This window comes from Drosophila bipectinata, chromosome XL (genome assembly GCF_030179905.1).
Source record: "Drosophila bipectinata strain 14024-0381.07 chromosome XL, DbipHiC1v2, whole genome shotgun sequence".
Lineage (NCBI taxonomy): Eukaryota > Metazoa > Arthropoda > Insecta > Diptera > Drosophilidae > Drosophila > Drosophila bipectinata.
Window position 1 is genome coordinate 5,420,599 of NC_091734.1, and position 26,866 is coordinate 5,447,464.

The 26,866-nt window shown below is 38.6% G+C and overlaps 2 protein-coding genes across 10 annotated transcripts in view; one reads left to right on the top strand and one right to left on the bottom strand.

Moving 5' to 3' along the window:
- Positions 1-26,866, bottom strand: part of LOC108121141 (chaoptin) — a 212,176-nt gene that overhangs the window by 26,720 nt on the left and 158,590 nt on the right. For all 6 annotated transcript variants that reach the window (XM_070280653.1, XM_017235077.3, XM_070280630.1 and 3 more), the window contains one exon: positions 18,904-18,931. The gene's annotated coding sequence lies outside the window, so the exon portion shown is untranslated. The remainder of the gene's footprint in view (positions 1-18,903; positions 18,932-26,866) is intronic.
- On the top strand, positions 444-25,139 carry fog (folded gastrulation). Of its 4 annotated transcripts, none has more exons than XM_017235083.3 (4): positions 444-536; positions 1,155-1,573; positions 9,996-10,165; positions 21,999-25,139. In XM_017235083.3, exon 4 carries the CDS (start codon positions 22,052-22,054, stop codon positions 24,158-24,160), a length of 2,109 nt encoding a protein of 702 aa, XP_017090572.2. In that variant the 5' UTR covers positions 444-536; positions 1,155-1,573; positions 9,996-10,165; positions 21,999-22,051; the 3' UTR covers positions 24,161-25,139. The 4 variants fall into 4 exon arrangements, with proteins under 4 accessions (XP_017090572.2, XP_070136854.1, XP_043066079.1 ...); XM_070280753.1 differs by having other exon boundaries at positions 511-530; XM_043210144.2 differs by lacking the exon at positions 444-536 and adding an exon at positions 577-597.

Sequence of the window (26,866 nt, forward strand, 5' to 3'; positions counted from 1 at the left end):
ACACAATGAGAGGGGGAAAAACAGACAAATGCATTGGCCATTTTTTGGTCATTAATCATTCTTAGCGGGCGGTGACCAAGTGACTGGGTTCTACACCTTGAAAAATATCTTAACCTCTTCTAATGGTGGAAATTTTGTTACTCTACTAAAAATTGTGCTTTAAAAAAATTTACACTAAAAGAAAAATTATATTTCTCAATAGAATAATATATTTTTTTTAAACCAAAACCCACAAAAGTTTCTCCCAGTGCACTTACAAGAAAAGAGCTGTAAAAACTAAGCTCGTTTTAAGCTTACTCTTGGGCCAACTCTCTCTCAGTCTCTCGGTGTACCGGCTGGTCTGTTCTCTCTTTCTTTGTGGGAACAGATCGGTGATCGCTAGCCTCTCTGCTGACGCTGACGTCGATCGTAGCGACGTATAGGTCGTGGATGGTGGAACCTGAATGGGGTGGAACGCGTTTGGAAGTCAATGTGAGTCGCTGCCGCTCTGTTAAGAGTCTACACTGCAAAAACAACTGTGAACGTGAACGGTAACGGTGTGTGCTCTTCTCCGCGCCATCTCTCACCCACTTAGTTGGGGCCCCAACTACATTATATGTAGCCCCCGTTCCTCCCACACTACACCAAAAAAAAAATAATAACAACAATAACAATAACAACGGCAATTAATAAAAAAAAAAAACACAATAAAAATAAAAAAAAATAAACATGTGCAATTATCAGTGAGAACGTGTTATTAAAATATTTAAATTATTTCAATAAAAAAAACAAGAACCTAATATAGTTTCTAATATTAATGATGTGCTTAAAATTAATGCCTTTATCTAGTTTTCTTTCTAACTTTGACCCGATTTTGGTTCGGATTGAAAGAAAGAACAAAACAAAACAAGAGAATATAAATATTCCAATCTGTGAAAGGAAACAAAAAGCATAAATAAGAAAAAAAATTATAAAAAAAAATGTAATAAATTGTGAAACGCGATTGTTGTTGTTATTGTTATTGTTGTAGGCAGCAGGCCTCTGATAATTTATAATCTTCAAGAAAATATATATGTATATATATATACTCTAAACATATACATAAGATATATGTATATATTTTTTTGACAAAAGCGGAAAGTAATGTAATTTTTTTATATATTTTTTTCCAACAGATTTCGAACTATTACTACTTATTTTTTCATTTTTTGTCGAGTGTGTGAATAAAAAAAACCAACTGTGAATTATGCATATAAATATAAAATTTAAATTACTAAATAAAATTACAAAATAAAACAACTTGGTGTCATAATAAAAAAAATGAAAGGCAATCAGCGAAAGGAAAACTTTAAGCAATTAAATAAAATTTAGACATAAAAGAACAAGTGTTTCCAAATCGAACCAAATATTTATTTATATGCTAATTTTTACAATAACTTCGAATTAACCCAAAAAAATACAAAATACAAATAAAAACAACAAAAAACCAGTGAAAGATTAAAAAAACGCGAAACTCTTCTTTTTTTTTCGTTGGTGAATCTTGAAGATCTTCTTTCGTTTTTTTTTGTTGGCTTTTGGATATAAAACAGCAAAAGTAAGTGGATTATAATTTTGTTTTTGTTGCTTTTTTTATATTTTAATACCATTAAGTGTGTGTTTTATAATTTCCCCGCGTTTTTTTGTTTGTTTTTCTGTGGCCTGTGTGACGGAAACACGTTTTTAATGCAAATTCAATTGAAACCAACAAAAAATTCAGCGAAATTTCTGTATTTTTACAGTCTCCGGTATCGATAATACGAGTTTCAGAGTTTCTGAGTTTCAGAGACCTTTCAGGCTTGTATAGTCCTTCCTTGGGTTTCATGGATGGGATGGGATTTCCATCCCGAATCACGCCCGATGTTGACCTTCTGACACCCCAGAGAGTGTGTGTGTGGGAATATCTCTTTCCCGAAATATGGATGGGTGTGAAAGTTAAGACGACTTCCCTCTAAAAATCTTAACCCTCATTGTGGGAATCTTGTGAGTTAATCATTTCTAGATGGTCCATTGAACTCTACGTTGACCTTTTGGGTGGTGTTATCAGTTATTTGGAACATTTGCGAAACTGGGAAACTGGAAAAACATCACGATTAGGCGACATGGTTTGAGAGCCATGTGACTCTTGTAGTGATGTCATTTCCCCCAGATGGTTGGCCCTATCATCAGTGTCGCCGCATGGCCAAATGATCACTTCCGTTGACCACAAAAATTCAAAATTCAAATCTAAAAACCGTAAAAAAAAAAGGGAAAAGAGTGGAAAAATTTCCACAAATCCCGCATGAAAGTTTAACCAAGTTAATTGCATTTAACTGGCTAGTGGCGGGGGTGCTAGATATTTTGTTGACTGAGGCGAGAAAAAAATATCACTGAGTACACTTGAAAAAAATATCAAAAAATTCCCAAAACATATATGATCATAAATATATCATAGTAGTGTTCAATTTCTCTCAGTTTATATTTTTAAAACAAGTCACGGGTTCAGCACACAAATTAAATAATAAACTTAAATGTTGCCACTTAAGTGAACTTTTTGGTTTTTTTTTTTTTTGGGGTGTATGGTTCAAAATTGATTCAGCTGCATGGGCTTAGTGGTATGGTATATAGTGTACAATGTACATATAGGCAAACAGCATCTCTATTTCATCAGGGGAGACCGTGGGCGGTACGTGCCTGAGGCCCTAAATATGTGAATAATGAAAAGCAAATCCAAAACCGAAAAAAACCTAAAACCGATATAGTATAGTATACGACCTCCAACCACTTTGAAATGTTTGCTATGGAATTCTTTTTTTTCCATTTCCCGCACTTGGATCGGCCCAGACGAATGGCATTATATAGATCACGAATATGTACCGCTTGGAGTGGGTTTTTCTTAGAACCGTGAAAAGTTTTGAAAAACTAATGATCGGGAAAAGTGGCGGAAATTGTAATGATTTAGTGGGGATGGGGATTTGAAGGAGGGAGGGTCTAATGAGTCTAAGGATTTTCTAGAGGTTATATTTCTATATTTTACTATATTCTCTATATTCTATCTATAACCCAGCTTTATTCATTTATTCATTCAATTATTCACTTGTTGAACTCGTTTGGGTGGCATTTGGCTAATAAGGCATTCATTTGCCGTTAGATTAAGGCATCCATCCACCTGCCGCCCGCTACTTGCCACACGTCCTACACCCACCCCCACCCCCACCTGTATACCTGTATACCCTTATGATGCTCATGTGCAACGTAGCGTTGCCCCAAACCCCGCTCTAGGATGCTCTTTCAGGCCCGCATGGTTATTTAACCATGAAGGCAGATGGGGCAACAGTGGGAGGTAGCCCGAAAAAGGGGGGAGGGATGGTAGCAGGAACGTACCGCTGACTCATCGGCGAGTCAAAAGCGAAAAGCGTAGCACGCACTCGCCTCCAAAAAATCAGCGAAGCGTCAAAGTGTCGACGAACAGGTGCCTCTCAGTTCGGTTCAGTAAGGTTTTTTTTTTTGGGTTTTTAGATTTTAAGGAGAGGGGAGAGGGGGGGTTGGAGAGGGGAGTATAATTGAAAAGGGGGAAGAGACAAAGGCAGATCCCCTCAGATGGGGGAGACCTTTCTGATTGTGGCAGCACTTGTTACGCTTTTGTGGTCACGGCTCTGGTCAGACCTCAGGTAGAATTTTAATTGAAAAACAAAAACAACAAATGAAAGTTTTTTAAAAACAAAACTTAAATTTAAAATTTAATAAAAATATTCATAAAAACAAAGGTTTATCATAAAAATGTATATTAATGTTTCTGATAATCTGAAAATGATTGTAAAATATTATCACCCCTATAGATATACATAGATATGCAAAAAACCTATATGTATCTCTCAGATACAGATAAGAAATCTCTCAAGAAATCAATGAATATTTTATAGACTCTCTTCTATCTTTCCCCCTTTTTTTTGGAACGGAAACCGTAAACAGTGGCAACTTCTAATGGCCTTTGGAATTGTAGCATCTATCGGCTATCGGTATATAACCCGCAGGTGCACTGCCCCCTAAAAAATACAGAAAAGCTGTTGCCTCTATTAGAATGCCATTTTTTTTTTTTATTTTTTTATTGTTCTTGTCCGTTGAGACACCAACTCGTAATTTCCATTACACGCCATGGCCGTTTGTCTTTCTTTACGACGATGATGCCTCCCTCTTCCGCTTTTGTTTTTTTCATACACTTACCAAAAGGGTATTTTGGTATTTTTATGGGTAAGGTAACACTGAAGAGTCATGTTTAAGCTTTGGTTTGGTTTTTTTTTAGATTTTTCTTAGCTGTGGCTCTTAGTTTTGAGGCTAGGGAGTTATAACTTGGTACAATGATTAGTCTTTGGATCATCCACTATATTACGAAGTTTAACTAGAATCGGTCTACTATATCTTATAGATAAGTGGTAACACTTAAGAGTCAAGTTCAAGCTTCTTTGGATTTTTTTTTTAGCCTTTTCTTAGTTGTGGCTCTTAGTTTTGAGGCTAGGGATCTCTAACTTGGTACAATGATTAGTCTTGAGATAATCTCTTATATGACCAAGTTTAACTAGAATCGGCTGACTATATCTTATAGATTTTCATGTTTTTTTTTGTGAGAAGTGTATCTAGTCTTCGTCTTATTTGTAAGCCTTCTTTCCTGTTTTTATACCCTTGCAGAGGGTATTATAATTTTGTCCAAAAGTGTGCAACGCAGTGAAGGAGACATCTCCGACCCTATAAAGTATATATATTCTTGATCAGGATCACCTCCTGAGTTGATATGAGCATGTCCGTCAGTCCGTCTGTCTGTTTCTACGCAAACTAGTCTCTCAGTTTTAAAGCTATCGTCTTGAAACTTTGCACACACCCTTCTTTCCTTTGTACGCAGTATATAAGTCGGAACGGCCGGGATCGGCCGACTATATCCTATAGCTGCCATATAACTGAACGATCGGAAATGACCCAACTTTCGTGTTTTTGAAGATAGAAAGCTGGAACTTGGTACAGATTCTATTTTTGGTCAGTTGATCCAACCTACCAAATTTCATAAGGATCGGCTAACTATATCCGATGTTTGCGATATATATCCGGTTTTAGCTGCAAGGGTATATAAACTTCGGCTCCGCCCGAAGTTAGCTTTCCTTTCTTGTTTTATTTAAAAGTAATGCCGGCCGCTTCTGTTACCGCCTCTGCCACTGCCACTGCCACTGCCTCCGTTGGCGTTCTGACTGAATGCGTCGCGTCGCTGCTACTTCCGCTTACAATTCTTTTTTTTTTATTTTTATTACACTTTATTACACATTCTATATTCCGTTTTCACTTCCATTTTAGCCCGGATTTTTACTGCCCAGCCCCCCGTCTCTCTCTACACTGGCTTTCTGGCTTCTAGTTTTTTTTTAAATATTTTTTTTTGGTTAAATGATTTAATTATTCAGCTTGTATGCCGACACGCCTCACCGCCCACAAGAAGTAGATGCCAAGGGGCAAAGGTGATTGGGTGATGGTGTCGCGTATGCATAAAAATAGACACAAAATTAAACGTTGTCAACCGCAAATGTGACAAGCACTTAATTTTCCTGTTTGTAAAATGCGTGGAAAATGGCCGGGAGGGAGGGTGGTAGGAGGTCCTGGCCCCCAAAAGGATGTCCGAGGCGGCCAAAAGGATGTCATTGAATGCAATGCCATGACCAGGCGACAAAGTTTATTTAATTAAAATAAAAAGATTGGGAGTTAATAGGCTTAAATTAAATATTAAGATTTAACTCTAAAATTTATTAAATAATTTTAGTTTTTAATTTTAAAAATATTTAAAAAAAAAGAAAGGCATTTTTTGTAGCAGTTTCTCTTTAGAAACTCTGACAATTTTGTGTGTAGTTTTCACAGCTTGTGGCATGCCACGCCGCCTACAGCAGCCACTCCCTCAAGCCTCCCTCCCCTCCCCCACTGCCTTTAGGCCCCATTTCCACACATTTTCCTCTTTTTATGTTGCATGGCATGGCCAAAGTGTGAAAGCATATGTTTTGACAATGCTATCGTTGTATCCCAGGTCCCAGGTCCCAGCTCCCAGCTCCCAGGCCCCAAAAGCCTAACAAACTACCCCTCCGCTGCCCCCCTCCCCCTTGGTTTTTGGCAACGGATGTTGTCAAGAGAGAGGAGGGGAAGGTGGGTGAAATGCAAAGCATTTTCATTCTGCATTTCGGCTGCGCGAAAAAAAAATTAAAACGCATGTTTGCCAGAAACTCTCTATGTTGCAGATATTGTTGTTGTTGTTGTTAGAGGTGTTGGTATTGCTACTAGTATGGTCTCGTGTTGCAGGTTGCTAGTTGCTAGTTGCCAGTAGTCGTTGTTGCTAGTTGGCACTGTGTGTAAGTGTTGGCGTTCGTTACAGCTGTTTGCGGTGGCCAACGCCAATGTTTTGGTTGACAATTCTCGTTTGGCTTTTTGGCATTTTTACACACACTCATAACACACACTCATAGCTCCAACACACACACATACTCATAACACACTCACACCCCCCCACAAACATAAAAATTCATGTGCGAAAAACATCCTCCTTTTTTTTTTTATTTGCATGTTTTGTGGCACTTTTTTTTTCTGCCTCATGTTGTGTTATTTCTTGTTTATGTTGCTGTGTTGCAAGGGATGTTGCTACCTCTGCCACTGTTGCTGCCACTGTTGCTTGTTTATTATGCAAAAATGTTTTTTTGGAAAATATTTCTAGCCAACAGAAGAAAAACAAACAACATAAGCCATCATCCACAAGCCAATGAATGCTTTTTTGAAAAATAATAACATATTAAACGAACATGAATGAATTCTGTTTGAATCTCTGTATGAAAGTATGTACTTATTTCCCAGAAAGGCTTAATCATAATGGCACTTTCAGGGAAATTGAGAGTTGATTCCTTTCTAGCACTTTCTTTTCAATAATTGTTCTCTGTTTAAGGCCTTTGTGTTGCTGATGTATGTAGTTGATGTTGCTGCTGTGAACAGAGTATATCGCATGATCAATTACTTGGCCACATGACCGACTGACAGACAACCAGACAACCAGGGATTCGCATTCGGATTCGGATTCGAATTCAGTTGAACAATGGAACACGAAACACTTGCAACAGCAACACCAACAGTAGCAGTCAGCAGCATCTTGCATTGTATTCTACTACTACTATCTGGACAATATTGTGCAAAGTGCATGGCAATCATGTGAGAAATGTATTTAATATGGTTGCGACAGCGAAATGCAAGCAAGCAAATTGCCACCAGCACCCTGAAGGCCCCCCTAAGGTCCCCACCCCTCGGCGCATCCAGTGGTTGCCACCCACCCACGCCAATGCCAGAATACTAGAGAATGCATCGCGGGGCCAAAGTTTGCTGCAGCTGCAACAGTTGCTGCTGCTATTGCTGTTGCTTCGTGTTTACTGTGTGTGGCATCTTCTGGAGCGGATTCCCATGAACTGATGGCGCCCTCTGCAGAAGAACAAGAAGAAGAAGCAGAAGAACGGGCTAGGGGGAGGGAGAGAGGGTCGTGTGACCACGAATGCTGACATGTTGCTGATGTAGTTATACAGTGAGAAAAAAATTACAACAAAAATTATTCTCTTCAGAAGATATTTTTTTTAGTTTCAACTACTAATTTCTCTCAGTGCTTTGGGTATTTTTTTTTTTATTTCGCTGTCAATGATTTTGTGGTCCAGGGCAATTGAATTGAACCGCGATGCCGATGCCGCGAGCTCACGGGTGGCCATCCCCGTTGCCTAAAGGAATCCAAGGTCCAGAGTGGATCACGACCAAGCCCTAGACCTAGACCAGAACCCTGGTCTTTGGGCAAACGTGAGATGCCAGATAAATCAATGCGACTGCCAGCCAAACTGCAATAGATGCCCCATTGTTGGGCTAATGGCTGCAACATGTTGCCAGCAAGCATCAGCCACAGAAACAATGATAAGCCTGAGACATAGAAAGTTTAATGACTCTACTATATAGACTATATATACACAATATTTAATTAAAATCTAATCGAAGAAAAAAAAATTAAAAATAAATCGATTAAAGATCTTTGAGAAAAATAAAAAAAAAACAGTAACTCGTAAAGAAAGATTATGGAAAATATTATGGTGAGAACATTGAACTCTAGTGAACTGAGAGAGCCTACCAAGTACACTGAGAGAAAGTTAATCATAAAAAAAAGCATTAAATATTAGAAAATCAAAGAATAATCTTTAGGAAATCTACTCTTTTCATGAGTCTCTCGACTCTTGAGCCATGTCTAGACTTTTGTCTTGTTTTTATTTTTTTTTATAATATATAGTATATATAGCTATATAGCTTTTGACAGCCACTGTGATGAGAGGCCTCCTTGTCATTGTCAGGCAAAAATTAATTGAGCTTTAATCGTGTCTTGGTCGCGCCGTTGGGGTTGCGGAATATCTTGTCTTGGAATATTTATATATATATAAATATTTTTTCGAAATGGAAAAGTTCAAGACCCATTGATTCTGTCAAGGTGTAATAATATAGTCATTCTAACTGTTTTTTTTTAATCATTAATTTTATTTATATTTTAAAGACCAGTAATAGCCAGATAATACAAGTTATAGCAAGTTCCTCAACATCAACTAGAACGAATCGTAGAATTAATTGATTATTTTGATTCTAAAATATATGCAAAAGTCCCATCCACTCCATCTTAATTTTTATCAAGACCTCCCCTCTCTTAGACCCCTTCTCTTTGTATGGAATTTTTCATTGTTCATAAATTTTAAACAGACTTATAATGATAATCAGTTATATGGGGTTTTTATTTCGCCGTTTTTTTTTTGTTGCAGTTGTTCCCCGTTCACATTTAATTTAAGCATTTATTTTTTCGTTTTTTTTTTTGCATAAGCATGGCTGTAAAAAAAAACGACAAAAATTTATTAATAACAAGACAGTGAGAGAACCGACTGTCGATTGCAACAGGCGCTAATTTGATTTTTGTAGCTTTCGCGGCGCCTCAGCCAACTTGCAATATTGCAGCAATTGTTGTTGCCACTTGCCGTCTTTTTTGCCGTCTGGGAGTTACATTTTGACATTTAAACTTGTTTTTGGCATTTCTCACTTGTTTTATTTTTTATTTCTTTATTTTATTTCTTGATTTGCTCTTCGCTTGCCGGCTAGCTGGTTTTTGTTGATTGCTGGACAAGTTTTCACTTGGCGGCCCTACACCCGGAGGCCTGGCCACGCCCCTAGACCCCCTAGTTCCCCTAGACCCAATGAAATTCATTAGCAGAACCCAAAACTTGAATCTCTAGTAGATTTCATACCTCAATGCAAATCACTTATAAAGTTCATCTTACATAAGCAATTTGTTAGAATTAAACACACAAATCTGATAGATACAGATACAAATAGAGGTAGAGATATAAAGATATTTGGAAGGATTAGAAGTATCCTTGAGCTGTGATGGCTGTGTGGGATGGCCTGGGAAATCGAAATGTCAAAGTTGTTTGATTTACAAATCAGCAACAGTATCTATCAGCATCAGTAACAGCAATAGCATCTATCAGATACATCTGATGTATCCATCTGTTGTATTTTGTATCTGTTGTGTTTTGGATTGAAATAGACACATTGGCATTGCGTGAGTGGGGCAGAGGGTGAGGGCACTCTGATTGGGGTTCGATTCGTTCATCGAGGCGTAGAATTAAACTGTCAAATTCAACAAATAACTGGATTTGTAACAAAAAAAAATAGAAAAGAAATCTAGGACAGAAAAGTAAAGTAAAAGATATACAAGGTTTAGTAAAAAAAAATATATATACACAAGAGTAGCATATTAATTTAAGACTAAGCTGATTATTTCTTATCGTTTTCCGGTTAAAGGAATTCCAGTTCCAAGGTCAAAATTCCATAATACGCAATTTTTATTACAAAATTTTAAGTAAAATTCCCCAAAAAGTACTTTTCCTACTTTAATCTATGTTTTTTTTATCTCCTTTCAATTGCAGATTTATCCAAGCGCTCCAAAAACCATCCGGTGGGTAGCAAGAGCCACTGAAACATCCTGTTTGGACTAAAAAAAATATCGAGAAACAGGAGCACATATTTTTTTGGCGGCTGATACCCTGGCAACCCTTTTTCATATATATCATTTGCCCTTTATATGGCCTGATTTGGGGTGAGTATTGGTTTTTATGGCCAAATCCTATATATTAATGAACGTATTCAAAGGGGAATCTTTTTATTGATAATACTCTTACAGAGAGTATTAAGGTTATTTAATTCAATAGGTTTAAATTGGTTATATATTATACGAAAATGTAACCCATTTTATAGTGTATTTATTAATAAAAGTCTACCATTTTTCGTATATATTTTTCTGCTGATAAATTTCATGCCATAAATCGTGAAAAAGGCCAAAGAATTCAGCGGGGGCGTTGACAAGTCTAGCTGGGAAACAAAGTTTCTGTTTATTTCGGTTCAGATTTCAGTTTCCCTTTCGTGTTATTTTTTTATATTTATATTTCACTTTATTTTAGTTGATTAAACACAACTGTTTACGTTTGCTTATTGCCCAAGTTTTGTTCGCACTGTAATGTGACTTTTTTTTTTCGCTGAAATTGCATTCAGTTTTTTGTTGTTGTGTAGTAATACGCGGTATTTACAGGTCACCCAAGGTATATTTTATTACATCTACTTTATTTTAAATTTATTTTTTATATTTTCCTCAAAAAAAAAAAAACAAATAATGAATGAAAGCTGGAAAGTAACGTTTAAATTTTTTTGTATAATTTGGTAATGAGTGTTTTTTTAAATGGGAGTATTATCAGAGCAACGACTGCAACCGAAATTCTTAATTGCTTTTTTGGTTAAGACCCTTTTTTTTTTTGGTTGCAATGCCGACTGTTTCTTTATCAGAAATGGCCATAAATTATGGGAACTTGGAAAGAGTTCGATATGCATAAATATTGCACTGTTGGTGTTACGACGCGTCGGAGCACTTTTTTGAATAAAAGTTACAAAATCCAAATTAATGAACTCGTCGCATTGGCTTGCCAAAGCATCGTTCGTGCTGGTTCAATAACATTTCAATTGCGTTGACATAATTTTAATTAAAGCCCAAAAAAAAACCAAAAAAAAAAGCCAGAGAGCAGCATTGAGTGCAAAAACACACAATGAATTTAAAGCTGAAAGTGGCAAAAAGTCAGACTGGCTGCTTAACGGGGTTAACCAAGCCGAACGAATGCAAAAATTCAAAAATTGAGGTGATAGAGGTGGATATTTTTGGGAGTAGATATGCTATTGTTAAATACCCTTTTATGGGGAGGGAGTAGAGGGCAGAAGGATAAGAGGACCCGGTTAGTAACCTTTACAGACAGTGGGTGCTATGGACAAGGAACTATCTAAGATATAGTCTGGTATAGATGTATAGATCTTTAAAGTTAGGATAAACTTTCGGATGATAAAGTTAGGAGTAAAAACCTGATCTTCATTAAAATATATACTTCCCCTAAAGACTTCCAAGTCCCCTCCACAAGATACCCCCAAGAAAACCCAAAATACCCCCTTGGAGAGTATATAGCCCCAAAAAATAAACCCCAGGGGTCGCACATTTTGGACATTTCCATGGGAATTGCACTTACCAGGGCTGCATGACTAATATTCGCACTGAAGCGATTGCCACAGAATTTATATAACAAACACGCACAGCAACAGCAACGGCCCTGATACCCCTTTTTTTTTTGGCCAACGCCTCTGGGACTCCAACCCGGAAGCGATAACAGCTGACGAACAGCCGCCAGCTGAGATAACTGGCCATGCACCAAAATACAATGAATAAAATATAAAGTCTATATAGTATGTATATATATAATATATGGAAAGTACATAAAGTAAAGAATATAAAACAAGCATTACTCTTGTCACTCTCTTGATGTGTTTTTATTCTATATATTTTTTATATATGTATATATAGTATATATGATCTGTCCCTGCCCCTGAAAAAAGATTGCAAATGCTGCACATTTCACAGAATCTACAGAAATGTGATGATGATTTAGTTTCCAGTGTACGAGACAATAACTTGACATGATTTGGTAATCTAACTATGTCACTATGCCGACTAATTGGGGGGACGGGCTATATCTTAAGACATGTGTTAATAGTTTGTTGAAATTGGTCAAGATAAGAGGCCTAAGATACTTCTACTACGAATTATTTATCCATTAAGTTGTTATATTTAATTTTATTCAATTGACGATGGTGGGTGGTTGGGTATTTCAATTTCCCTTCAAAATAAAAATTTATGCGAAAAGTTCAATTGCGTTTAAAATGTCAATAATTCGGAGGTTGTTGTTCTTGCTGGGCTTTCGTATTTCTGTGTGTATTTTGTGAATTGTCTCATGAATTTTGCATGTGACAATTTATTTATTTATTGATTTACTTTGCATTTTAGCTATGGAACTGAAAACCGCGAGTTCTTTTGACCCACTGGAGAGGGGGGCGGTATAGATGGCAAATTGGCTTGGGCCATTGTCACAGATATACAGATAGATTCAGATGCAGATACAGATACTAAAAAACACTGTGAGATTGTTTTCACATATCCATTCCCATTTTTACACCACCATATACATAGGCTGGCGTGTGTGTCAAAGGTGTTGGCAATTTTGCAGTCAATTGGCATTAATTGAGTGTGAACACAAAAATATTTTTGTAAATTGCCGTCAGTCTATGGGGGCGTCGGAGGGCTGGGGGCGTCGGAGTGGGTGTGGCATGTGCGGCATGATGACCTCTTGGGGGCAGGCTATTAATGTGCTGGTAGCCGAGTACTATTGTCAGTGTTGTTATTGTTGTTTTTGTTGTTACCGCAAATGCGCCGCGCAATATGCAAATTGATTTGCCGAACAATTCATTTGAAAATGCGTTGCATAAGCCGCAAAACTGCAGCCCACAAAACAGAAAACACCAATCGGAGAACTGCAGAACTGAAAACGGAAAACTGCCAAACCGAAAACTGAAAACCCAAAATCACACAAAAACAGAACAAAACAGAAAGCCTTTCCCCCTCAGAAATGGTGGCGAATCATACAGGTTTTGGTAATTGATTGCAAAGAGAACCCTGACAGAAGGGGGAGTTACTAAAAAGGGTTTTTGAGGCTTTTGAGGTTTTTAGAGACAATTTAAGCAAAGATCTTGGCTTATTAGTTAAATAGGTAATACCTTTAAGGGTGTAAAGTTTAAAAAAAGGGTCTAAAAGATAAGCGCATTAAAGGATATGATACTTAACGGACATATGGACATACGGACATGTACCTATTGTAGATATAGTCCTGTATACCTTAAATATTTGGGTGGTCTTATAGATAAATAGAATTTAGAGAATTTCTTGCAAAATCTAAAACAAGGCCATATTGTAGCTATAGTCCTATATACCATACCACTTAGGGGTTATATTGGATGAATAAATAGACAAAATATAATCTAAAAAACATTACTAACTTAAAGAAGAAAAATCAAACAAAAGTTTAAGCGGACAAGGATCTATCCTAACAAAAGCCTATTTTTGTATAAGAATTAGTCACTTTTCATATAGACCCACACATCCCCCATCCATCCAAGAGTATTAAACACCTTTAAAGACCCAACTTTCTCACAATAAAGTGCGCAATTTGGTTATAAAAACACAATCTGTTTCAAAATCTGTTTTCCCATTCGGCTCACATGGCCAGTTAATTTGGCAATTTTTCTATGTTTACACGACGACGCCCACAAGTGGCGAAAAGGCGAAATAAAAAATAAATAAATAAAGAAAATTAAACAATGAAATATGGCACAAATAAAGGTATTGGCCTTGAAATGGTCGGCCCAAATGTTTAGTACGCAAAATGAAATACAAATCAACATCCAAAGCAGCCAAACAACAACGTAAATAAATAATAAACAATTGTTTTCACTCACACAAACATTTTATTTATATATTTTCTATCACGAACTATACAGTTTACTCATTTAGGTTACATAAAAAAATGAAATAAAAAATGCAAGCTGGATAGCGACATGAAATTGAAATTGAATTTAATTTTTATATTCGGATTTGGCATTTGTCCATATTGATTATGGCAATTGCGGCGGGTTCAAAACCTCATTTCTATATAGTATGTCCCACAATAGCCATTATCTTTCCGGAATGGAACTCATTTCTTAATGCCTTTTGGAGGCCATTTCAATTGGGGGAATCTCTTTCTAAAACATCGCTATAGATCCTAAGACCTGACAACTGATCATGATCGAGTATTAGATATATGATAACCATTATAAGTTTATGTAAATTTTTAATTGGTTCATAAAGTCTTGATCTTGTCCCTGACTTTTATAGATATGGTTTCTAATTTGAAGGTTAAACCTGCAGAGACCACACCTCTCATACAAAATTTAAGTGAAAATATAATAATAGTTTGCCAAAAAAGACAAAAAATTAAATACTTAATGGGTAATGTTTTGGATTTTATACTAATTGGTCTGGTATTTTCAGTGTCTGTTGTCAGTTGGAAGGGATTCGTCACGCCAACCCAAAGATAGAGGGTGATGATTGATACTCTGAGAGGGGGGGTTTTGGGTTTTGGGCTTTGGGGTTTGCCATTGAAAGTTCAACACTCAACACTGGGGGAGGGGACGAAACAAGGAAGCCCATTGTGTCCAGTGGCTGTTGCAACACCCAACACATGCAATGTCAATGGCAGCCTGACCTTAGCCACGTTTTTAGGTTTTTTTTTTTGTTTCCAGCGAACCCTATCGGTGCTTATCTGTATCAGCATATCTTTAAAAAATAACTAGAGAGCTATAGAGCTATGGAGCTATGGAGCTATGGAGCTACAGTATCTGTATCTTTGAGCCATGCAATTAGATGCGGCTAGCAAAGCGTTCCAATTCGTTTATTTTTGAATGTAATAGGGTTATATGTTCTCTAAACCTTATATGTACTATATATATATATTTTGTATCTCTGATCCTCAATCATAGTGTTATTTTCTTTGCAGTGTAATTGTTTGTTTCACAGGCACTTGTTGCCGCTTCTGTTTGCTGCATTTGTTGGATTTGTGTGCTTGGACTGAGATTTCTGTGTGTGTTTTGGGTTCTGTAGCCTGTTTGCTTAGTGTATCCATAGAATTTGGCCAGACAATGGTTGTCAGTAATGCATGGCTTTTTTTTTTTCTTTTTTTGATAAACCACACACTAGACCAAACCCGACTCGAACTCGACCAAAAGATTCAGATACAGATACTGAACTCTGGGTGTTTGTCTCACTGAATGTCGGTTCTGTATGAATGGCGACAACGAATCTTAGAGATACGGCAAAAATCAAACACTGTCGCTGGGTTTCTTGGTCGATTCCGATGATCTTGTAATTGTAGCTCATCGGGTTTTTTTTCGAGGAGACGACTTCGACGACTACGACGACTACGACTGTGTTGTGATGTCGACATTGACGGCGTTAATTGAATTGCAAACAGTGAGTGGTGAGGTTTTTTTTCGTCTTTCTTTTCGTTTTTTAATTTATTTTTATTTTTTTTTTGTGATAGTGCCAAAGCGAAAGCTTCGAAATCGGAGCGATTATTCGCCAAAGAAACTCGAGTTTGTGGCTTTCGAAGATTGGAAAAGAATTGAAGTTCCCTAGAGAGTGGGTGGTACTCAGCGTTACGGGAGAGGGGGCTCATTGACCTAGGTTGGGATCTAGACTTAAGAGATCATATTACGAGGTTTCAAAGAGGGGTATTCGAAGTTTTAGGGCTTAGAAACTAAACATTATTTAAACATTATTAATTTTTTCCATCAAATAATCAATTTTAAGGTTTTTGTTTAACGTGAGCCTTACTTTTAATTTTAAAACTTAGGTTTAAGTCTTCAAAGTCCTTGAACTATTATCACAAAAGACCTTGAGAGTCATCCACCTATGTATCTCTCTTTTTTTTAAGCTTGTCCTTGTAGAGAGTATTCTTATCGCTTACTCTTTTATTTTATTTTTTTTTTTACGCAATAGTCCTATCTCTGTTTGGCTCTCTTATTTGTAACTGTAACCATTGTATCCATCAGATACACGAGCCTCAAGGCTGGATCTCGTGGCAGGTAGAAACAGATGCAGTTGCAGTGGCAGCTTAAGATGCAGCTGCTACCTGGTCACGCTTCTCCTCAGACTGAGACTCACACTCAGACTCTCTTCTCAGGATCAAAACAAATAACAAGTGTGGCAAAAAGATTTAGCGCCAAATTGTAAGAGAGTAAGTGTATCTTGCAGATACACAACAGACACACACATTCTTATAGATACTCAGATACAGAGACAGTTTTTCCAGAAAACTAGACCGACTGCCTGGCTGGTTCTTGGCTCTTTTGGATATTGCGTAAGTTTATCTTCTGCATCTTGTAGCTCTCTGTCTCTCTGCCTTGAATTCAGTATCTGAGTATCTCAGTATCTTTATATCTTTGTATCTCTCTCGGCAATGTTTTGGTTTTTGGTTTTGGTTTCTCGGCGATTTGTCTACCCGCCAGTTGATACGAATTTTTCGTATATTTTCCGCTCAGTCTGTATTGAGATCTTCGCCTATTCAAGTCGTTTCCATGCCACACACACTACAACATACAAATCTTTAACAAAAAAATATAAAAAAAAAACTAAAATATATATTATTTATAAATATACACGTCGTGTTACTTTATACTTTTTTTTACAAGTGCAATGTGTTGTGAATGAAAGTGCATCTTCAGTGAACAAGAAACCAACGCAACGCATACTGCCAGACATCGGAAAGAGGTGCGGAAAATAAATCAGGATTTAAATTGGAAATATCTTGAATATATCTGTATATATCTGTATATCTTGAATGTATAAACTGGAGGAACTCTGCGTCACAAAAATAAATATGTTAAGCCCTCAGACCCGGCCAATTCATATATCAGACTTAGGCGAGGGCAACAAATTAGACTCACTCACGATATTATTCGGTAGCGGGCTACCCCTCACCACCCGGGCTTCCACTTCTAATCGCTACTTATGCTAATGCTTTTCCAGATTTTCTTGGTTGGGGGGATGGGGGGCTTTGTATGGGGGGGGAAAGATTATATGGGATAACCAGACCAATCCGTTGGGGAATGTTAAGACAGTGAAGAAATGCATAATTTGGAAATATTTTTGGGGATTCCTTAACATGATGATTCAGAGGGTATCAGAGAGAGGGAATAGTACTTATTGCTCTGTAAGACTAGAGTTTGACTTTGGTCTTTTTTGATAAATTATTATTTTTTATTTCTATTTTATTTGTAATGATCTTTATAGAATGATTCTTATTATCAGAATATTAAGAGTTAATACTTTACAAAGCTCCTAGAGAGGCTAGAGTCTATAAGACTGCACTTACTGCTCTGAAGGACTAAAGTTCGACTCCGCTCAGATATTTTTTCACTTTTTTTGATTAATTATTTTTTTTTTAATTTTTTATTTGTGGAGATCTTTAAAGAATGATTCTTAGTATCAGATTAATATAAGTATATGCTTTACAGAGCTAGCTTCTAAAAACTGCACTCCCCTCATTTTATTGTCTCTTGTGATTAATTATTTTTCTCAATTTTTTGTTTTTTTGGTATTTGTTGGATCGTGGGGCTTTTTGAGCTCAAGTTTCGTGCCTGGCTTCGTGTTCTGGGGGTTTTGTGCCGTGCTTTTGCCTAAGTGCCACCAAATGTAAATCGATTCGACGAGTGCCAGTGCGAGTGGAGTGCGAATGCGGTGCGGTGCGTTTTTATGAATTCGGCACGCGTCTGCGTGCGCATTTTGGTTTGCTCCGTGTCCGTGTGTCCGTCTCGGTGTCCGTTGTGTCCGCGCTGCCTGTGGCAAACAGTATCAAGCAACCCAGTAGCCACCAAAAAAAAAACATGCCCCTCCACACCTCCAAAAAAAAAAAAATCAAAATAAGAACAACATGAAACACACGACGGTGTCATAAACAATTTTCAGCCTTTTTCCAGTCGCTCATTTGTTGTGGATTTCTGTTTTTTTCGGATTTCTGATATTCAGATTTTGTTGAAAAAGTGCATTTTGCAGATCACATCCAGCTGTTGAATATTTTGCAACTGTGAACTGATTCCTACCCTTTGGTTCTGAAGTGTCTAGTGTAATTGAAAACTAATTGCGTTTCTCACGCCCGTTTTTCACACGCATTTCGGTTTGTTTGGAAATCAATTTACCATCTGAATAGTTTATGATCGTTTTCCCTCCCTCCCTCCAAAGCCCATAAACTTGTTTGGTAAATTGGCGTGTGAAGTACTTGGGCACGTATACCAACTATTTCGATTCCGAGATCCATTCCCGTAGATGATGATGATGATTCTGTAATTCATTTGAGAGGATGGCTGTGTCTTCCCGGGAGAAGGAGCTCTATCGTCTATCAGAGAGGTTACTTGGATCAATTTGTTGCGATTCGAAACAAACGCCATTGATTGTCCGAGATTCTGGAATTTGCAGCAATTATTTTTTCTCCACCCGACTCGAGATTGGATGGTGATGATGATGTCAGAGAGAATGCAGATTTCTGATTTCATTTGGCCGATAAAGAAAGCTCCAATGAAGGCCTATGATCTCATGCAAATGCATTTGGCTTTTGGGCCAACTTGTTTACTGTTGCGAGCCAACGTGCGACAGTTTTTGGCGGCAAAGCCAACTTGTCACTAAAGTTTTCAGACTTGCAGAGTTGCAGGCACTTGTTGCACGACTCTAGTTCTTTAAGGTTTAAAAACAGAAAACTAGTTGACACGTGCGTGGGCACTTGTAGATACAGAAAGACATTCGAATGGCATTGAATGGCAAGGGGGTTTCTTAAAGTCTACCATGCAATGAGATCACTAATAAATATTCATAGTACTTACATTCAAAAATCACTGCACTCTGAGATTCCTGCAAAGAAATGAAAAAAAAAAAATTAATTAAAATATATATATATTTTAAAAACCTGAAAGGATAAAGAGCCTACAGACACGCACTACTCTCAGGGTGTCCTGCAAATCCTTCAGCAGAGGCACAGTCAGCAGTGCGTGTGCGTGTTTGTTGGTTTGGGGGATATACATGGATCCAAAACAGGATGCACATCAATACACCCATACAGAGCATGAAGGCATAAAGGAATACAGCCATACTGGCATACAGGCATACTGGCATACAGGAATTGGTATTGAATCATTGAATCGAATTGAATACGTGCCAGCACGAATCCTGAATCCAGAATCCTGAATCCAACACATCCCATCCCCATCACATCACAGGATCTGAGCGATGACTACGTGTTGCTGTTTTGTATTAGCAAGATGTCAATGTGTGTTTGCGGAATTATGTACAAACATACGCATTCGTATTCGTATTCGGATTCGGGAGTCACATCCGTATCCGTAGAAATGCCAATGTCCTCAGATCTCAGTCCTCAGACCTCAGTCCTCAGTCCTCAGACCTTTTTTTAACGTTGTCCGCGTTAAAGGCATCAAATGTTGTCAAAAAAAAAAAATAGATAGATAGATAGATAGATAGATGGATAGCCAGGCTTTCTTTTTTGCCCAAAATTGACATCAGTTGCTGATTTTTAATTAAAAATTTGCGACGTGTGAAGTTGATTTCAATTTGGAGCCCGCCAAACTGACAGACAGATGAACACACTGATACACAGCGATGGAAGCCCTCTGTTAGGACATGGAAGATGTCCTCCGACCCTTCACGTCCGCTTCTCTGACCACACCAAGGGGGTTAGAGGCTGGGGGTTAGAGGGTTAGGGGTTTAGGACCCGCCCTAGTTGATGCCTGGTGACAGCCTGGAACAGCAGTCATCACATGTCCGCCAAATGCCAGGGAATGAATGCCTCGGAACGGGGATTGCTATTGCTATTTGGTGTTTCGTATTGGACATTTCGGGTTATAGGTTTTAGGGGTTTTAGGGGGGGGTTTCTTTTTTCTATGGGTGGATAAGGGGGGCATGGCTTCATAAATATAGATTAGCAAATCGAAATGGGGAAATAGAGCGTCATATTATTGCGCGGCTGGCGAGTGATGGGATAATCTGGCAAAATGCATTTCAAACAGACTGATTTTTGTTGGCTTTTCCAACACAGTTTTTAGGACATGAATGAACATGAATAAATCAATTTTAGAGAGACCAGATATTTGACAAATTATTTAATTACTGGAGTTAGAGGTTCTGGATGAAAAAGCTGGTTATTTTGATAATTAAATTAGTTAATTGTTTAAATATTAAATTAACTAAGCTAACCAAATATTAATGCCTTTTTTGGAAGAGGTATGAGTACTTAAAGTATCATAAATATACCAAAATAGTTGTTTAAATTTGTCTTTATTTTTCGAATCGAAATCGAGGGCACTTCCTCATGAGGAGCTGCGGGTGTCAAAGTCATTGCTTTATATAATACCGTTACCGTTATGACATTAACCTTATCGGACAGACCAGATACAAGGGCCATACGTAGCACATACATATATATGTATATACATAGTAGGTACTTGACATTCAGATTGAGGGTTCAGAGTGAGGGGGAGACTCACTCACTTAAGAAAAAAAAAGAAAACGAAAGAAAAGAAAAACCCAAGGGAATGAGTTACGCTCTGTGGACAGTTTTTACGACCGATACGCGACCCAGAGACACACGCACTTTTCGTGGCTATTAACAAGTAATAATGCCAGCAACAACAAAACAATAAGATATAGAACCATCAACAACAACAGCAACAGCAAACAGAAGCAACAACAATGGGCCATAAACTTGAGTGCAACAGTTAGAAAAAGTCGCGGTCGCGATGCCACACACTTGAACTCATAAATTCCAAGAACCCGCAGATAACCTATATATGTTTATATATATACATACATATATATTTATGTGTCTATATGTATATATATATATATATTGTATATATTTTTGTGTATTTAAACACACTCATTTATATGCCCTCCTCCCTCAAGCCCTTTAGTCTTGTATAAATAAACACTTGTGCGTGTCTGTCGGTTGCTTCCCCCAATAATACATTTCCATATGTGTTTGCTACGCTTAAGTAAAGTGCAACAGCAGCAACATTAACAACAACAACAACTGCCACATAAAAATCAACAACAACAACTGCAACATTAAGAGCAACAGCAACAAGTTGTTGCCTTCAGTTGCCGCTGATTATGACAACACCGATGACTGATGTACGATCTACAGATATATCTACCGAGTCTGCTTGATATAACCATTAAAAGAATCCCTCAGTTACAGTGGAATGTATCTCAGAGATACCATCTTGATGGAGGGCTTCGCTTTCGAGACAACTTGCCCCACTGTCACTAGGCCCCAGCATTAATATTGTTAACGTGGCCCAGAACCGGTATTTATTTGTTGTTATTCAAGGCAAGGGAGACAAAGGGGGGTGGAGGGGAGAAAAGGGCCGGTAACGGACAAGCGGACACGCGGACGCACGGACAGAAGAACAGCTGCTGCTGCTGCACAAATACGAACAAAAAAAAAAAAAGCTAAAAGCGCATTGGGTGGCCCAACTTTGATCAGATACTCTATGAGAGAGTATGGGAAATATTTTAGAAAATAGTTTAAAATATTTTAGACAAAAATATTAATATATTTTAGCCTAAAGTCTTGTTTTAAATGCACTGTCCGCGTGTCCGTTTGTCCGCTTGAAGCTTAGAACTTGTTCGCTAGTCAGTGTGCCCGCCAAGTCTCTCTATAAATAATCTTAAGACACAACTCTTAGGCTTTTAATATTATTATTTTTAAGATTTAATAACAAAACCTTGATAAATTCTATATTTTTTTATGAAAACCCCCCTAAAGAGCATCCAAACTTCGTCCTTAAGACAATCCCACCACTTAACTTCTGTAAAAAAAGATACCGTTTAATAGTCCCCTTTGTTTATACTTTCTCTATTCTGATATACATCTATCTCACTCTTTCTCTACGACTCTTTCCAGTCACCAGGAGTAGCCCAAAAATCAGAGCAACGATTAGAGCCAACTCTGGAATAATGGCATCGCCGAGCTGCCTTTTAACGGTTCTGGGGCTAACGGTGTTGGCGGCTTTGAGGGCCGACAGCCTGCCCATCACATCCCGGCCCATCGAGGGCCCCATACAGCGCATGGTGTGGGAGGATTGGGTGAATCTGGGACCCGAGGAGCAGGCACTTGTGGCCCATAAGAAGGTCACCGCCAAGTCGATATTCACGCTCCCCTTCCGCCACTGTCCGCCCCACCATACGCTCTACAACGAGCTCTGTATTCCCCAGAGCAACATCAATCCCAACCAGCTGATTGTCCAGGAGCTGATCCTGGCCGAGACCGGCAACGGAAAGCCACCGCCGGCCCCCATCGCCGACTACGATTACGGGGATGAGCCGGAGGAGAGCGATGAGGTGGCGTTCGATATTGGTGGCATACCGCCGTCAGCCATGGGCCCGTCATCCGGCCAGGATCAGGCCCTGCCCAGCGAGGATGCACCGCTGAAGTTTAACATTTTCGAGAAGAAATTCCCCACGGGAACGGGTGAACCCGACACGGACCTGCTGGGTGCCATTCCCCCGCCAGCTGTGCCTCCAGCTCCAAAAGCGAGCAATGCAACGACAACAACCACTCCTCCGCCTCCGGGCGATGGTCCAATGGATGGCAATCGCATAGCCAACGGCGACCTACAAGCCTCCTCCAGCAATGCCCTGGCCACAACGGCAACACTCACACTGCCCAGCAGCACCACTACTAGCACCACCACCAGCACTACTACCAGTCGCATTGACATTGGCAATGTGGAGGCCATTGTTTTGCCGGCGGATGGATCGTCGGTGCAGATGGTGACAGGTTCTTTGACCGACGACGACGACGACGATAGTGGCGACGAGGCGGATGCGAAAGCGAGTGCGACGCACAATCCGAATGCGGAGGCGGATCTGGCCCAGCTGCTCAAGGACGACGCCTTTGTCCCAGCCTACGAGGGCAGCATCGAGGTGCTCCAGCCTCCGTTCAGCCATCGCCGAGTGTCGCCCCCGCTGAGCGCCGTTCTGGATGTAAAGACGACCACCACCCAGCTGGAGGATGATATGGAGATAGAGGGCTCCTCGGAGGAAAGCGACGAAACAACCACCACCACCGACATAGTTCCAGTTTCGGGCGAGGAGGAAGTGGATGAAGGTTCGACAACAATTGCCACAGACGATGGAGACAACGACGACGATGAGACAACAGATATCGTGGAAAGCTCCTTAACGCCCACAACAATGGATCCTGAAACAACATCGTCGTCGTCGTTGTCGTCTTCTACTTTGCTTGTTCCAGACTTAGATGAAGGTAAAAATGGTCTTGTCTTGATAAAATCGAAAGTGCAACCGGTTCAGGTGACAACAACAACAACAACGACTGCTAGTACGAGTGCTAGTGTAACTGATGCCTATACCAGCTCGACTAGTGACCGGTTTCATTATCAGCATTTCGAAGATGTTGCTGCTACTAGCAGTACAACATCAGCAACACCAGCAACATCAACACCAGCAGAGTCAACTAGCAGCAGTAATAGCATCAGAAATGCAAGCCAACTGCTGGAGGAGAGTGACAATTTAATGACAAACACAATTGGTGAGGAGGATGGCCATAAAACGACAAGTGAAATTAATGTCCAACAAGAACTGAAGCTCATCAATGAGCTGGTGAAGAACAAGCGATTGTCGCAGATGCGCAAGCAACAAGACCAAGTAGCAACATCAACAGAAGCAACATCTAGCTCTCAGGCCTGGTCAAAGATAATGCCAGAACTAGCAACATCATCCACTACAGAGACAGCATTACCCGAAACTACAACAACAACATCACAAACAGCCACAACAACTTTAAGTATTAATAATCGTAGCAATAGAAATAGTAAAATAATTAGAGTAGAAACATCACCAACAGCAACAACAGCAACAGCAACATCAACTAAAGCAACACTAACCAGCAACAGCAACACCAGCGATGGCTATACACCCTTCTGGTGGCTACCGAATATCGGATGGCGTTTGGATCGCCAAGTCGATGGAAATGGTGAAGATCGCTCCTTGCTGCTGAGATTCTTTAGTACATTTCGTGGCAGCGATAGAACGCCAATGCGCTAAAATGTTGCAGCAGCAACAACCCAGCAGCAACACCATATAATCCTGCAATCCTGCTCCTTGCTCTTTCCCAAGAAAAGTAACCACAATAATTAGAGCAACTGGAGCCAGGAGTCTCTTTAAAAAAAAAATGTACACATTTGCTGTCAATTTCAATTTAAATGTTGAAGTTTGTTCACAGTCGTATCCACCACGTGTCCGAGTTATTATTTATTTTTTAATGTTTTTCCTTAATTACCTAATTTTTGGTTTTTTTTTTTAAATGTTTCATTAAAACGCGTTCTGATTGTAAATAATGTATTTTTTTGAGCAACAACTTTACTCCATTCTCCTAGACATCCTTGAGTGTTATTTAAAGTGCTTTTTTTTTTAAGTTGTTGATTTAATTTTAGTTGCAAGTCCCATACATATTTTTTTTTTTATATATATTAATAATAATTATTAAATGTTAGTTTTAGGTGCGTGTGCTGCTGGCGTTGTTGCTGCCGTTGCCTTAGCAATATTTAATTGTGATTATATAGGATATATAGTATAGGATATGTGTTAGGATGTAGGCCGCCTTCCAGGTTTCTAATCTTCTTCTATATTTTTTTTTTAAACTACCTTATTATCGAAATACTTATTATTACATTAAAATTATATATATTGTATTGTAAACGGTGTGTAAAGTAAAACAAAAATATATATATTGTTGTAGCTGTCTCTGTGTATATATTATACTTTCTAGTGCAAAGCCATTGAAATCGGAGCATTTTTTTTTTTAAAGAAACATGTATGTATGTTGCAAAGTAGCTGTTAAGCATAATATTTATACTAACCCATAAATCGAAAACTTAAGTTTAATGCATGTACATAGGTTAGATGGAGAAGCGTTTTGATTCGGCGATGGTAGGCCTTGTATGGCAAGCCAATATGTTTTTCTTAATATTGAAATTCAGCCAACAACCAAAGTTCTGAAGAAAAACAAATGCGAATACAAAAATTGTGGCATTTATTTTATTGGGAGGGCGGGGGAATGGGCATTCTTGGTGACTTAATAGCTGGCTGGCCAGACCAGAGTCTGTGGCATGGCCCACCCAGCTTTGTGGTAAGTTTCCAACTATGAATTGGGTGCGATTATGCGGGATTAAGTTGACTTTCGCAACTTGAAAGAGGGGAAGGACTAGGAACTCCTGGACAAACTCCAACCCGAAAACCCGAAAAACCCAAAAACTTGAATCCATTCAACTGTATAATGCCAAGTGCCACGCGACTGGAGAACTTTATAAAGATGCCGTTGCTCACCTCGGAAGTCTGGCTGTCCAACCTGTCCACCTGTCGCTTTGCAAATTGCCCAACGAAACGAACAAAAGGGACAAAGGCCAGGCCAGACTTCAACTTGAACCAAAAGTCCAACCAATTGGCCAACAGACGGTTGGACTTCTCCAGAAAGGTTCAATCATCTAAGAGTATGTTTTTTTTTTTTTCAAAAATCATAATACAAGCTTGTAAATAAAATAATTCTCAAGAATTTGCCACATTTTGTAGATGGTTCTGGAAAATGGCAATAGGAGAATTTAACATTTCCTTTTTATCCTTTTTTTTTGCAGGATGGTGGAATAAAATCATGTAAGCGTCTGTGTTTAACTTTCTGTGTTTGTATTTGTATCTGCATCTGTGTGTTTGCCTAACGAGCTGCATTAGTCCGCTGATTGCAAAGAGGGGAGGGGATGGGGGATGGCAGGGAAACACGCATCTTGTTTCCGGCCCGGAATATAAATATCACCTGCCATGATTTGCATGAGAAAACATACAGGCGCCATCTATGGGCCTAAAGAGGCAATTTAGTTTCTTTAAGCCATTTATGCTGCATACTTTTGGACATTTATTTCAAGATTTAATTTTAAAGGAGATTTTTAATGAAAATATATTTATTTTTAAGAGAAACAATAAAAGTCATTGCCAGCAATTGTAATAAGCCTTAAAATGTATGTATTTTTTTTGGAAAAATCATTATCATTAATCACTTGAATATATATTTGCATATATATATATGATTCACTTTCGTTGTTTTTTGGTTTTCTTTATGGCAGTAATTGGTTAAATGGAAAAGCATGAAGCAGTCAGGACTATTAAAACCTCAACAACTGTAAAGTGCTTGCCGTAAAAAAAAAGGACTCACAGGATACAGATACAGGCTGGCTGACTGGCAGGCAGAATGCCAAATGTCCTTTAAGCCAGCCGATGGCAAAAGGAAACTTTTGTTTATTTAACTATTAAGCAGGAGTGCACACAAGGACATACACACACACACACACAGACAGCACTTAAACGCCATGTTGTATCTGTAGTATGTATGTGTGTGTGCATAAAATATAAATGAAACGGCGCCTAATGCTTGGCAATACAAAGTCTCAATGTGTTGTGTGCAGTATTTTAGTTTTCAATGCCTGAGCTTTTATGCAAAGTAAACAAATCCACCCACTCACATCTCTAGAATACGCATCCCAGCCATACCATACATACATAATTTTTCAGTGTACATATTTGTGTTTGTATTTACCAGTTGAAGCATTAGCCATTGTCTGCCTAACAACAGAGAGCCCTAAACGCAGGGATGCCTAGCCGATTTATCGAAATAGTTATCGAACAAAATAAAAAAAGGAAAAAGCTCTCAGGTTCGACTACGCTATGAGTAAATATTTACATTTTTTTTGTTTTGTATTTTAG

Bases quoted from the DNA above. Each gene is read 5' to 3' on its own strand.
- fog (XM_017235083.3), top strand. From the start codon at position 22,052: ATGGCATCGCCGAGCTGCCTTTTAACGGTTCTGGGGCTAACGGTGTTG.